This window comes from Neltuma alba, unplaced genomic scaffold, assembly GCF_004799145.2.
Source record: "Neltuma alba isolate B1F8T4 unplaced genomic scaffold, ASM479914v2 tig00006009_pilon, whole genome shotgun sequence".
Classification (NCBI taxonomy): Eukaryota; Viridiplantae; Streptophyta; class Magnoliopsida; order Fabales; family Fabaceae; genus Neltuma; species Neltuma alba.
In genome coordinates, this window is record NW_021634314.1 from 60725 (window position 1) to 76098 (window position 15374).

A 15374-nucleotide genomic window follows, 5' to 3' on the forward strand; every position below is an offset into this window, starting at 1 on the left:
GTTTGGTGCGAAATGCTTAGGGATCGGATAGTAAAATCCATGATCTGTACCTAGATAAAAGAAAAATAATCTGATCATCTTTGATATTATCATTCATTATACGATATGAATTTTCACTCTGCATTTAGCATAAAATTTCACGCTGTAGTCAATTATTTTTCAGATACCATATCGTGTTACTACTTACTCCCCACTTCTCGATCTCCCAATTGTATCGTGTATTTTACTCTTTCAATGGAGCATAGTTACACATAATGTCCACATAAACAGACAGCTGCCAAATGTCTACCTCGATAGATTTGAAATTACCTTGGTTGCCCTTGAGAACATTTGCCCTGTTCGCCTTCTAATGAAAAATAAGTTGTCAGTAATAACTTTTATGATTAAACAGCTGGTTTCTGGTTATTTAGTCTAGATCATACTTTAGTTAATGCTAAAACAAAAGGTTCTTCAGAAAGAGGGAGGACATAACAAGTTTATATACATTATAGTAACAAGTCGTTAACTCGACAAGGTCCCACAAAAAAGATAGGGTGGAAGTGAGCTAGGATACAAAATGTTAATTCAGATATGAATGCGAGGAGTCCTTTGCTACCCACAGATCTCTCGCCACACAGTTGGGAGATCTTGTTTAGAGGCATAAAAGTCTAGGAGAATCGAACCCGCAACCTTCCATGCAAAGCAACACTTATTTACTGAATTTTCACTCTTGGCATAGTCATAAGTAACGTGATACACCGCCAAAGCCTCATTTTTAAGTAGCTTCCTACTCTTTGGACTATCATCCAGCTCAGAAGCACCATATAGTATCTGCATGCCACAACGCAGTCAGCAAAGGAAGAAAATATCGGATTTTCTGAGAAAATGTAGTGCAAAACCATTGAAACATATACCTCTTTATATTTCCTGTAGATGTCATCAGCAGCCATGTGTTTGGCTGTCGGGTCAGAACATTTTAGCGCAGCAGCCATTTCGCTCCTATACTGGTCATAGTATGATCTCCACATATTCAGGTAGTTCTCAGGTACTTCGACATCAAAACAGGGGAGCTTTGTAACAATATCTGGTAGCATGCACAGAACAACAGGTGTAATAAATACACAGTACATTACGTTATGAGGCAACACCAAAAACACGGGATTATTCTATTTGGAATTCTCACCCTTCTTAGATATGTCTTCATATTGATATCTGTCCACCTCATCGTATATTAAACCTAAGATAGAAGTAGAGGTGTATGAATTGTCCTTTTCCATGTAATGTGGGTACATTTCCGGCTTCAAATACTTCGGAACTTCAACCTGTTGACAAGCATTGGACAGAGGATATACAATTTAAACGCCTTCCCTTGTTTTCATAGAATTGTATGGAAAATGGAATGAAAAAACGAACGAAATTCTGAAGTATCATTTGTGCCATTAGATAAAATATAATAAAATGATATACTACACCCGTTCCCTAATAAAAAAGTAGCATAGCAGGCAATATAGCGATGAAATTTTGAGGCAAAGAATATGGTAAGGAAAATAACACAGAACTAACCTTCTTTCCTCCTTTCTTTGGTGCGTCCAAAGCATAGTAATAAAGATCAATCAATTTAATCATCTTTTCCTTCACACATTCTTTCTCCTGCTTCTCTTTTGGGCAGTCATCCCTCACCCTCAATGTCAGCAGCCGATCCATAAGGGCAGTCCAACTCTCAGCTGCAATACCCACAGCATAACTAAAAAAGACAGCCAATTAGTATCTTAAGCCAATTAACTTCCGCAACCCAAAAAAAGGGCAGAATATTACATTATTCCAACACTAGATAATGAAATCTCCGATTCTCATCCGAATTCGAATATCAAGTACTTAAGACCAGCAATAATGAAATAATTGTAAGCAAAACAGATTCCATACGTAAAAAATAGTGCCTCCATAGTTTGAGAACCAGCAGTGAAATGGAAGATTCAAAGGACATTGAAGGATGGAATAATGTCAAAAAATGGAAGTTGCCATTGCTTAAGTGATGAAGACACAAAACACTAGCCAGGGCTGCTCGTAAGTTCCATTTCATTCAATTTTGGATACGAAGATTTTAGTAGAAATATTTAGACACCATCATACCTGGGTTGAAACCGACATCCCAAGAACAATTTGAAAAGTTCATGCTGCAGTTCATCATCTGAAAGTGCACTTGGCCTTTTAGAATCAACGACATCATTGCAAGGAGGATTTTCAATCCATGGGTCACTCTTTTTGAAATACTCCAACAACTGAAACATTCAAAATATAAATATCGTCAATATAAAGAAAGTTGTTTTTAAGTACTACCAGCCTCCTCAGCAAAATGATGATGATGATGATGATACATAAATTACTACCCATTAAAGCCCAGAAAGAAGAGCATAAATTCCGATTTCTCAACCCCAGATTTGTGAACATTTGAGAAAAGACCTACGATATAAGTTAATCAAGTTGTACAGAAATCTAACATTCTGGTAAACTTCTATACATTTATAAGCTTTGAGGAATTCCAATTTAAAACATTATAATCAATATCACAAAAGAGAAGAAGCTACAGGAACCACCAAAAATAGAATAATAGGAACTTTGGAAGTGAAAGATATCTATACAGGAACCAGCGCTAGGATGAAACCAAATAATGCATGGATGATGAGAAAGCATCTTTGGAATATGCAGAAATTTAAAAGCAAAGGCAAATGAGGAAAACATCTCTCACTGATGCAAACTTAGGCTTAGCCATTGTATTATTCTCAGCTGTGATAGCAGAAAACACAAACAAATTACTGGTTAAACAAACAACCTCAGTGGGAGATTGGACGGTCTAACCAGTTAACCTCAGCCTAGCTGCCTAACACACCAGAAAACTGAATACTGATTAGACATCTAATAAACAAAAGAGCAGACCTGAGGATTTTTTGATACCCAGTACATGTCACCATCAAAATCACCTCCACCTATCTCATCTGCCAAAGAGCGAGGACCAACACAAGGAAAGAATATTGCATATTTGCTATGGCCAACAAAAGATTCTAGCTCCTTCACATATGTTGCTTGGAGTATGTGAATATCTCCAAAATGTAATCCTGGATTCCGATATACCAATACATCTCCAGAAATTTGACCATTTTCACTATAAACGCAAAGGAAAAAGCACATTATTCAAGCAACAAAAATAGTTAACATTTCCTCAATAAATTAATTTCTAAATGAGCCCGGAGTTTGAATTGTATCATCAAAATTACTAAGTGTTTTATTAAAGTCATTTCCAAGGAACAAAAAACCGGACTGAACACTAAACCGATTAAGGTAATGGTTCACGGGTCAATTAGTCAGAACGGGATCAACGGGTCATATTAAAATAATATGATTTTATTGAAAAGAGCAAAATATAACAACATTAATAATCACTAACAACAAAATATAAGGAAATGTAATAATAGTTTGATTGTAACAATAACAAAGTATAACAATATTAAGAATTTTGTTCTTTATGGTTTATCATTAACTAAAATTAATAATCATTGATACCAAAATCATCATTAAAATTCACTTAAATCTATAGGGGCTGAGATATTAGGAGCTGAATGAGAAAAAATAGAACCAGTTCATTACCAGTTTTAACCAGTTTTCACCGGTTCATGCCGGTTTGACCATTCACTACCGGTTCAACTCCCCTCAGTTTAACATCCAAACCAAATCAAACCATTGGCTGGTTCACCGGTTTTCTAGTTGAACCGGCCGGTTCAGTTCGTTCTTTTGTTCTCTGTCGCTTCTTGATATGATTTAAATTCATATCTTTCTCACACGAAGACCAACATTTGGCACTAGAGTCATAATAATATAGATAAAACTATCGTACCAGAAATGAGCAAATATGCAATAGGCAAAGAATATGTGAACATGATTGGATGTGCAGGGAAAATTATAGCACAAGCTCCATACTAAACATGACATGAGCATGAAAGAACCATCCAGTGTCACATAATACCAACCAATACAATAAAAATTCAACCGAAACCAATCCCCAAATGAGGAAAGTCTCCCATGGTGACTTTTTCTATCCACAAAACTAGAACTCATAACTTGATGAAGGCACGTTAAGTGGCGTGACACTTAACCCCTCACCATTGATCCAAGCAAACAAATTTTAATAGAACAATGATACTGTCTAAAGTAAGGTTCAGAATCAGAACAAATGCTCGAGACTAAACAAAGGAACATCTATGATCAGATATATGAGCTACAAATGTATCCCATTCGCATGGTAGGGCATAAAATAAACGGGGATAGCAATAAGTTGCCACTTTTTAGCCAAGATGAAGTATGACAGACTATTCCTCTTGACCATTGCAGTTAGATGGTAGCCAGGAAAAAAATAATCACTAGAGTGTGAGGAACTAGAAAGAATGCGTCGGCTGCATTGTAAATTCAAAAAATATATACACACACATATATATATCATACGCCTCCAACCATGGGGGTTTTGCGCATAAAATGGAGCCATGTCTTCTACTGATAGAGAGATAAAGCAAGAAACAAAAGAGATGCTTACAGAATAATACAAACTTGATTCTTCTTAAGGCGTCCAGTGGGATCAGCAGTCCCCATTAAGTAGTAACAATTGGGTATATAAAGTTTCCCCCTCCTAAGACTATTCATTTCCTCCTTTGCAAGTACAGATAGACGATATTGCAAATATGGCTCATCAAGAGGGATACCATGTTGAATCATTTTTGCTGAATTGAACTCATCATCTATCTCACCATGGTTTAAAGATACTGCACAAAGAACCACATAATTGAATAAATTTTCTAAAGCAGATTTCAAAAAATCATACAAATGACAGGCCAATATTCAAATGGCAGAATTTAATTATTCTAGGAGAAATTAGATGACAAAATGAAGTATCAGCTGTAGGAATCTCTACGAGGATTACCTCTGAATGCAGCACGCTTGTCAGTGAAGACACAATATGCATTTTCCATAGCACTCTTAAGTAAATCCAGAAAAAACTCATTTGGCACTCCTCCATAGCTTAGAAGAGCAATCAGGGTTCGGGATAAATAACACCTCTGTGGTTTGTTGCTGAAAGATGAAGGCTTAAGATTAGATAACTGTTGCTTTAAAAGTAGAGAATTTTCTTTTCTAAAAACCCTAGAGCATTAGCTTAACACAATAGTTTAAGCACAACTCCTAGTAGTTTAAAACTTATGATTAGTTAGTCATAAGCATATTAAAATGTCTTTTTGCCTCCTTTTCTATCACAGAACTATAAACCTTAACATATAAAAGAATGGATAACAAGAAGGTTAAACAATCCTGCAATAGCTAAAAACATGCAAGCATACGAGTGCCTTTTGAGCCCACTCAGGATGAAAAGTCGGGGAACTCCTGAGCCCATTCCAGATTTTGACATTAGTCATAATTTATTGGTTCTTTCTGAGCCCACTCATTGAAAAATTAAACTATCATATAACAAAAAGTATGATCAATATCCAAACCCCCCATAGCTGCTTCAGGCAACAAAGTTTCAGAAATAGCAAACAATAGCCAACTTGATAGGAAAAAGATATGTAAAGGAGATACCTTGTAGCTACCACCTCCATTGAATTAACGCTTTGAATCGAAAGATTTGGATCTGTATGCGCCTTAATCATTGATTGTCGAACTTGTATCGTCCGAGGAGGAAGCTGCATGATTTAAGAATGAAAGAACTTTACTGCCAGCAGAACAACTGATACATATCTAAATTCACATAAATCTGATATGCATTTAATTGTAACAGCTCAGTTCCCCCAAAAAAAAAAAAAAAAGAGTAACAGCTCAAACAACTTCAATCTGGTAAAGATGTTGAACCTAGACATCATCTAGGAAAATGAAAATGGATAACCTAAATTCTTCCACCTTTTCTATATATCAAAACATTCTCCTGATGGCTGCTAGATAATACTCATATCTTTACTCTACCTCACCTATTTCACTGCAACCCAACAGAATACCTGGCTCCATAAACCAACCAATAACAACCAATAATATGAGAAATTAATATCTTACAAGATAGACCAATTCACCAGCAAGACATGGAAGTTTACTCACAAAGGTAGTAAACTCCATAGCTAAAAAACCACAACAGTACTCCAATCTACTTCAAATTTGTTTGTGCAAGTGAGAGGGGGGGGGACTCCAACTAAACACATTTGTTCAAGAATTAACCCAAAATATCAGTCATTATATCTGCAAGAATGCATTTACAAATAAACTGACATCATCAAACTCTTTTGAGAAATCCTCCACCTAATAAAACATGGAGTGGATGACAGCTAAATCGTCCAAAATTTATTATTTGAATAAAAGAAAATTACAAGTAGGAACAATCTTATGAGCCATGAATTCATCAAAACAGGAATTAAAACTCGGAGTTTATTTGCATACTCCAAAATGCAGATTGCCATATACTACAATTAAGACGATCATACTTCCACACAAAAATTAAGAAGAAGAAGAAGAAATGACTCAATGAGTTAGTACCTTTTTGTTGATTAAAAGCGTTCCCTTCATGGCACATCCCATGTGAAAGAGACGGCATTGGATCAGCAAAGGCTTAGTCAAGGAAAGAAAAACTATCAGAATAAAATCCATGCGACGCACATCTGCAGTCTCAAAATTTACAGAAAAGTAAGGAACGCACTGGCTCACATGTGCTGGACTCCATCTTTGTAGAAGCCATAGTTGTCTTACCCTATCCAACCGAATTAGAAATTCACTATCATTTAAGTCTTGGTGAGGAAAAGATTTCTATGAAAGACAAAATTTAAAAAACTAAAGAGAGAGCAGACAACGAAAAAGTAGCAGTAAGTGTTTATTGCAGCACCGAGGCTCCATGAATAGAAGATCTGAACTTCCAACACTCGAAAAAATTAAGTATCGAAGTAGAAAATAGTTTTGTGAAACAGCACTTCCAATGGAGATTTTAAATAGGGATGCTATCTAAAATTATGAGGCATTCAACCATATAGCAGTTGCTTATTCCATTGAAAATGAAAATAATAATGAATGCCCGAAGATGACCAACATAATATACATTCACCAAACAAGAAATAAAGTTGGGGGGAAAGAACCAAACAAGAAGTAAAGGGAAAAATAGAACAAAAAGACATGCATCTAACAAGACACCGTGATATTATCACATAATCCATTAGTCTTGCACACAATACATATTAATTTCTGATAAAGCCTGCAGTTCAAATCATCTCAGATAACATCGTCTGCCCAAACTTAAGATCGTTGTGGGTGTGTGTTTTTTTTAAAAAAAAAAAGCTGGAAGAATACTACTCTCTTTCAGACCATAACATTGTAGGATGTTGAGACATGAATGACTCGTCATATCAACATAGTCATACAAGCTTTACAATCATTTTCCATCAGCCTCGTGTCTGACCAAAATTTTAAGAAAATGGCATAAATAAAATAGGAGTTAAGGTGCATCTAACACCCCAAAATATCAGGTGTCCAAGTACATCTAACATCATGAAGTTTTTTTTTTTTTTAAAGGTACGTCTAATACTCTAAAATATCTTTTAGTGCATCTAACACCAAAGCAAAAAAAAAAAAAAAACTTTAAAGTGTTGGACATGCCTAAAAATTAGTTTAAAGTGCTAGATGCATCACAAGTTACTTTAGAGTGCTGTATACATCTAACAAAATACTTCAAGGTGCATCTAGCACCTTAACCCATAAAATAGCATATATACTATATAGTTATATTTAAGTTTTATCCTTCGAGAAGTATATTTACTATTATTTAATACACATATCAACAGAATGATGATTAGAAAAAGAAGAGAACCTCGATGAATAAGCTATAGCGAGTTTATGCCATGTAGTGACATGGTACATTCCTACAAGTTAGTTGCTCTACATCACAAAACGACAAGAAGGCACATGGGTAAAAACGATAAAAATAGGAGCATATTGTTATAAACCCTTGATGGATATTTGATACAAAATAGTGAAATAGAATAATGTGAGCAAATAAAGTATGCAAATTTACGTATTAAAACAAAGAGATACCATGAAATTTTTAGCCTTCGTATTAAACACGTGTCTAGGGCAAAGCATAGCTAAATCCTCAGAAATAAACCCGGTTCCATCAGTATGTATCTGTGCTTTCCCATTGTGAGAAACTTCACCATTTTCATCCTAAAAAGAAATGAAAACAAAAGAGAAATAATTTTCTCGTATACAAAAGGGGCAAAAAGTCCTTATAGAGACGAAAAAATAATTGATCATACCTGACAACATACATCTCCAATTTCTTGAACATCAACAGATCCCATGTCAATATCAAGTGTCAAGGTTTTGGACAAGATTAGAGAAAACCTAAGTACTTGACGTCAGTAACTTCGATCAACTGTTCCTTGTGCAGGATGGGAAAGAACATAAGATATAATTTTAAAAACAGTATGGACAGAGTACCATACCTGGCCATAAACTTGTCCAACGTAGGCAATGTATGAGCATGCATAAATAAAGATCGAGCTTCAAATATTGACTTCCCCCGTAATATGTATGATTCCCTCTCATCAACTGATGCACAAGATTTTGTCCTAACAAAATAACATCTCACACCTGAAGACGTTTGGTCCTTCTTTTTCTCTTCCTTTCTTCCATCTTTGAAAACTGATCAGTTGATAAGAAGTTTATGCTCATCAGTGCATGTATATTGGTTTCCCATAGGTTTGTCTAAAAACTCTAAAGGCAGCATCAGATGCATATTAATTGTCAAAGATTCAAGAACGACTTGTGCATAACAGCAACAAAGAATGAGATGTAAGCAATGCATAAAAAGATTTAAAAACCAAGGGGAAAAAAATCAGGCATCCAAATACACAGATACCGCGAATTTCCATTATTGAGGCAACATTCCACCATAGGGGCACAAAGCAACTACATTCACTTTAGTAATCCAGGGGAACAAATAGTTCAATGAGTGCAGGAATAGAGACATATCAACAATTTGACAAAAACAAAAACAAGCAATCAGGCATATAGATACTGTCAAGAAGGATCAACAAGTGCAAGCATAAAATTTCAAGGACATAGCATTTCATAAGAAAAGGTTCACAGATTACCAAAAAAGTGGTAAAGGCGAAGACCAACATGGATTCCCTCTCTTCCAAATTTACTGTATAGAGCATATGCTTCCTCAAAACTAGTCCGATTCGGCTTGTATCCATGCCTTTCCTCAGCAAATTTTACAAGTAGAACATTGTCATCACCTAGTGATTTTTGTAAGTGTGTTCGTACTTCTTGGAAGAAGGGGCCCTGAATTACCAGACAAAGGGATTGGAAATTAATATATTAATTAATAATCAATAGTTCATATATTACCAGCCAAAGGGATTGGAAATTAATATATTAATTAATAATTAATAGTTAATACTATATTTTATAAATAGCCCATATGCCATTGAATTATCACCAAATGTAAACTGGTCTGGGGATGTAGTTATTTTATTAGTGGACAAGGTATCACAAAGAACTTCCATAGTACACATGGAAGTATGTATAGAAATTAAGGATCTGCATCTACAACAGCATGTATAAGTGCATATATGTTCTCTAGAGCTTGTTAAAAGTTAAAAGTTAATGAAAATATAATAGAGGCAAACCTTGAACCTTAAACTCCCATCTGGAGAAATATGACACTCATAGACAAAAGGCTTCCCTGAATCCCAATCATGATACTGCAGAAACCAAAGTTATCAATAGCAAACAATCAAATATTTTTAAGAATAATACAGCAGATGTTGGATAAAGAAGTTCCAAATCGCTAGAGTTGATGGCTTAACAGGATAGTTAAGAACTGCAATAAACTCATTTACATGACAAATCCAACAAATTTAGCCTTTTTTTAAGGTGCAGTTGAATGGTAAAATAAAATATAAAATAATAACAGCATGGTACAACAAATTGGTAAAATAAAATATAAAATAATAACAGCATGGTGCAACAAATTAAATCCTCCAGGTTTTCAATGCACCAGAAAAATTTTATGGATGTCATAACTGTTGAATATTCAATTCAAATTCCCAGGAAAAAAAAATGTCGATGGAAGATGTCATTTTTAATCGCTCAGCGCATAATTGGAATAGTTTTGTCAGAGCTAACCATTCCCTTATTTTAAGGACAAGTTCCGACTTGAGATCAAGAGGAAGCAAAGTACTCCCTCCGTTCTTTATTATAAGAGACATTTGGTGCTTATGGCATGTTCCTATATATAAGAGACACTTAAAAGTTGTCTCTACTTTTTTGTGTTGATTTCCTATTTTACCCATATTTATTGTCTCCAACTCACACTTTCTCTCCTTTCCACTTCTCTGTCTTTTAATAAATTACCATTGTTCTCTCTCATGTTCTCTCTCCTTATTAATGAGGGCATTTTTGGAAAAAAAATTATACTTTTTACATATTAATTGTTCTTAACTAATTTTAACTATTTTTTTTATCAACGTAATTCGGTTATTCGTCTCTTATAATAAGGAACGGAGGGAGTAATAAATCAACGCACTAATTTCATACGCATAAAAAGCAAAAGGAATGTTCAGCCAAAAAAAAAAAAACAAACAAACAAACGGGATGTTCACCAGTCGTCGATCGTGGTGATCGGAGACAAATTTTTTTCCCACGGCTTCCCATATTTCTTCCTCAAACTTCCCCATCGGCAACGGTTTAAGACTCCTAATCTTGTCCGCCGTTATAGCCCGTTCAAGACTCTCTCTACAAAAACAAATGCAAAAAGCAAACTTTAAACCTTAAAGCATCACTGACTCAGAAGTAACTCTGGAAAGAGAAACAAGTAAAATAAAAAACATTCCACACTCACCCTCCAATGTAGCTCAAAAGTAGAAATGCCTTTCTGAATTCCAATTCTCCCAGGGCCACTAATTCTGGACTCGTTGGTAATTCTGCTTCTCCCTGTGCTCTTGAAGGCGAGGCAGTTCCGGGATCCTCTTCCATGGGAGAGGGAGTTGCAGCTCCGCTAACTGTAACTTCAAAATTTTCAAGAATAAAGGAAAGAGATGGCAAAGCTAGTCAATAGTACGACATACACTGACAAGTCATGCCCACTCCTTAACCCGAGCAACTGACACAGTAAAGAGAATCTCAACACATTGAAACCAAACCCACTTCCATCACATCATTTGCCCTGGGGAAAATTGTATACATTGCCTTTTTAAAGACTTTTAATTAATATGTATAACTTTTATTATTATTATTAAAAGAGTTAAATTAGAAAAAAATGTATAAATATAAATTAAAATTTTATATTTAAAATTAAAATAAAAATTAAATAAGTCTTGTTCTAAGCACAGTTACTGTATTGAGCACAGTTACTGTATTGAGGACAGGAGGTAGTATAAAGTAAAAGGGTGTTTAGCAATATGAAAATTATGGTTTCAGAAACACTTTTTTATAAAACGAGGTAAACTCCTTCATATATTTACTTTGTAAACTGTAAAAACACTTCTGAAACTATAGTTTGACTTCTATCCAAACATTCCTTAAATCAAAAAAAAAGAAAGGAATCCGGAGTCGGAATCGTCACTGTTCACCCACATTAACAAAGGAAATGGCCGGCCTTGTTATCTGAGAGACGTTTCCTTTTCCCCGACGAGAGCAATTTTGGTTCGAGCTAACTAAATGAAAGAGAACACGAAACAGTAAGTAAATAGATGTACTCCTTCTACCTTGGGTGTCCATGATTCGCGTAGCAGAGCCTCTGGTTGCGTTCGGTGAGCGCCTAGGGGCTTTCTTCGGAGAATTAATCATGTGCACAATGAACCCAGAGAGACTTTTCCGAACTCTGGAGTGTGAGATTAGTGTCAAAATATCAAGAGCCGATTCTTCTCCGATGTTCGCGAGCTGGCGCCTTACATGGGAGTCAGGAAGGGGCTGATTCTGATCTTTGCAGATACTTTCCAAGAGACGCTCTACTGAGTCAGGAAGAGGGACATTCTCAGCGAGATTTGTCATCGAAAGCAGCCCAAAGCTTGAATAGTTGAATGGTTGAATGGAAGAGAGACAAGACGACGAAGGATGGTTGAAGCTCCACAGCGCTGACAGAAGATGAAATGATTACCACTGCACAAGAGAAACCAAAGAGGCAATCACGTTTCCCGCTCGCCAGTGAGGCCAGTAAGAGTGTGTCTGTGTACGTATATATTTTTATATAAATATATATATGTTCATGCACAATACAAACCAAAGTGACTTTTTTTGAATAAAGTGCCGTTGGGAAAATAAAATTTGTGAGGAGTCTAATCACCATCAGTACCCTTTTGTTGCCTTCGTGAGTAAGGAGACCCCGGTGGCACCGGCTGAGCAATACTACCTTCTCTCATGTTTAATAAAAAATTCTGTTTAGTTTTTATTTTAATTTTAAATATAAGAGTTTAATGTATTTTGTCTCTCATATTTATTTATTTTTTTTCAATATAGTCCTTTAATAATGATAGTTCTAGATAACAAATTTGATTAGTAAAGATATTTTAGAAAAAACAACATATATTCATTACAAATAACTAACTTAACTAAATTCGTTAATCTCTTCAAATTAATTAACCGGGTCTTATAATTAAGACCGGAAGTAGTAGGAACTAGCAAGCACACCTACGTTTACCTTTTGAAAAATTTATCTAGCCGTACGTGCTTATAATTTTATGTCATTTAGAATTAGCTTAGATTTTTTCACCAAAAACAAAAAAGAATTAGCTTAGATTTTTATAATGTTTTTCTTTTTACTGGGTATTTTTAATTTCCTTAGTTATAAACGTTAGTGCTTATTTTCGCATACAATCTGTTAATTATGACTTCCGTAAATGAGGTTTTTCTTTAAAAAAAATGAAATAATAAAATAAAATTTATATATGGTCATCGCAATAAGAAGTTAATATGCTCGTAATTGTCTCCTTGCATCTTTGTATAATTTGCAGTATGGTTGATTTTGATTTTATTTAAAAGAGTGTTTGGATAGAAACAAAATTATAATTTTAAAAATATTTTTACAATATACTAAGTAAATATGTGAAGAAATTTATTTCATTTTATAAAAAAAGTGCTTTTTCAAAGTTTTTTTTTTTAATTCAAAACAACCCCCTAAATCTATGTAACAAAATTAATATTACCTCCAGTCTTAATTATAAGAGCTAATTAGCTAATTTGAAGAGATTAAGGAAAGAAGTTAAGTTAGTTATTTGTCATAAATATGTATTGTCTTTCCTAAAATATCCTTACTAATCAAGTATATTGGCTAGAATTACTATTGTTAGAAAAACTATCTTGAAAAAAATGTATAAATATTAGAGACAAGGTGAATTAGAATTTTATATTTAGAATTAAAATAAAAATTAAATAAAATCTTATATTAAAAATCAAAAGTAGTACAAGGGTATGAGTGTATGCAAAATAAGAGTCACGCTTTCTCACCGAAAAATTGAAAATAAGAGTCATACATAAGTTACTATGTATTTGCTAACGTCATTTTTCTATAACAAACGCAGGACTAATGGCTATAGTTAAGAAAATTGTACGACCTGCCAATAAAAGTAAAAGACCTCGTTAAAATCATACTCATACTCTTATTTATAAGTTATTTTTAATATATTTTAAATAAATTAAGAAAAATTTTAAATTTTATTAATTCTAGTTTAAATTCAATAAATTTTGAATTTTATCACTATCTAATATTAGATTATGTCTCATGAAAATAAAATCAATATAATAATAAATTAAGAGTAAAATTACATATTCATGTAAAAAATTTCTCTATTTCTCTTTCTCCCATCAGAGGAGTACTACTCTATCTTATATACAAGTCACTTGGAAAAATAAAATAAAATTTGTTCCTAAAAATAAATTATTTGTAAAGTAATTAATGATTCTTTTTTTATTTTAAGTGAGTCAAAACAAAATTATCTTTACATACCTTAGGTAGTGATTGTTTAGGCACTAATCAGTATATCAGTACTTTTAGGGTCTATTTGGTACAAGGGAAATAGAAGGGAAGAAATGGGAGAAAAAATTTTAACAAGCTCATTCTAAAATAATTAGAAAAATGGGGTTAAATTCTTTAATTAATTTTTCTTCTTGTTTTTATCTCATATTTTTATTTTATCAAAATTTTATAACCCCACTTCTTTAATTTTTATAAAATCATTGCGGGTAGCTTTCGCTGATCTTTGGAGTGCTGGCCGTTTTGTTTTGCTTTGTTTGTTTTCCTCTTTTACTCTAATTTGCTCACTTTAAAGAATGTTTGCATAAAAATAAAATCATAATTTTAAAAATATTTTTGTGATATACAAAATAAATATATGAAAGAGTTTATTTAGATTTATGAAAAAGTACTTTGAAAAAGACTTTTAAGATTATCCAAACATCTCCTTAATCTTTTATGTAATCTTTTGTGTGATAGGCTGGCTTTTATTAAAATTATCTTTTAATTAAAAAAAGGATATCAGTACTACTATATTCTTATCTACAAATCACTTGTTAAAAAAAAAATTTGTTCCTAAAAAAAGTTATTTGTAGAGTAATTAATGATTCTTTTTTTATTTTAAGTGAGTCAAAACAAAATTATCTTTACATACCTTAGGTAGTGATTGTTTAGGCACTAATCAGTATATCAATACTAGTATTTTTAGGGTCTGTTTGGTATAAGGGAAATAGAAGGGAAGAAAGGGGAGGAAAAATTTTAACGAGCTCATTTTTAAAAAATTAGAAAAATGGGGTTAAATTTTTTTAATTAATTTTTCTTCTTCTTTTTATCTTATATTTTTATTTTATCAAAATTTTATAACCCCACTTCTTTAATTTTTATCAAATAAGTTTATTAAAAAATTTTCTTTCCTTCTTTTCTCTTCATTTCCGTCATACCAAACGGGTCCTTATTGTAACACTTGTTTTTTATTGTTAATGTATAGTATCTGGCTTCTCTCAAGGGGGAAAAAAAGGCACATCAGTTCGTGTAGCTTTCGCTGGTCTTTGGAGTGCTGACCGTTTTGTTTTGCTTTGTTTGTTTTCCTCTTTTACTCTGATTTGCTCAATTTAAAGAATGTTTGCATAGAAATAAAATCATAATTTTAAAAATATTTTTCTGATATACAAAATAAGTATATAAAGGAATTTATTTAGATTTATGAAAAAGTATTTTGAAAAAGACTTTTAAAATTACCCAAACATCTCCTTAATCTTTTATATAATCTTTTGTGCCACAGGCTGGCTTTTATTAAAATTATCTTTTAATTAAAAAAAAAAAAAAAAGAGTATATGAGTACACCTTTCGTTTCCTTCGTGGGCAAGGAGCC

General features: G+C 33.4%; 1 protein-coding gene across 1 annotated transcript; it reads right to left on the reverse strand.

The window, feature by feature from the left end:
- Nucleotides 1-3: 3 nt before the first annotated feature.
- Nucleotides 4-12045, reverse strand: LOC114749289 (probable RNA-dependent RNA polymerase 5). The gene is made up of 19 exons (XM_028937779.1): nt 11760-12045; nt 10895-11060; nt 10656-10788; nt 9681-9755; nt 9141-9333; nt 8490-8688; nt 8301-8388; nt 8080-8208; nt 6698-6748; nt 6538-6609; nt 5596-5699; nt 4946-5094; nt 4562-4787; nt 2914-3139; nt 2110-2258; nt 1543-1723; nt 1163-1301; nt 894-1063; nt 4-810 (listed from the first exon to the last, which is right to left on the reverse strand). The coding sequence occupies exons 1-19, from the start codon at nt 12043-12045 to the stop codon at nt 592-594; spliced, it is 2955 nt and encodes a 984-aa protein (XP_028793612.1). The 3' UTR covers nt 4-591.
- Between the last annotated feature and the right edge of the window lie 3329 nt (nt 12046-15374).

What these genes read in the sequence shown, in the direction of transcription:
- LOC114749289 (XM_028937779.1), bottom strand. Translation starts at nt 12,045, where the DNA reads ATGACAAATCTCGCTGAGAATGTCCCTCTTCCTGACTCAGTAGAGCGT. An exon ending in CAAGCGTGCTGCATTCAGAG is followed by an intron (nt 4,788 to 4,945) that starts GTAATCCTCGTA and finishes TTCTTTGTGCAG; the next exon opens with TATCTTTAAACCATGGTGAG. An exon ending in GGGTATCAAAAAATCCTCAG is followed by an intron (nt 2,259 to 2,913) that starts GTCTGCTCTTTT and finishes TGAATGTTTCAG; the next exon opens with TTGTTGGAGTATTTCAAAAA.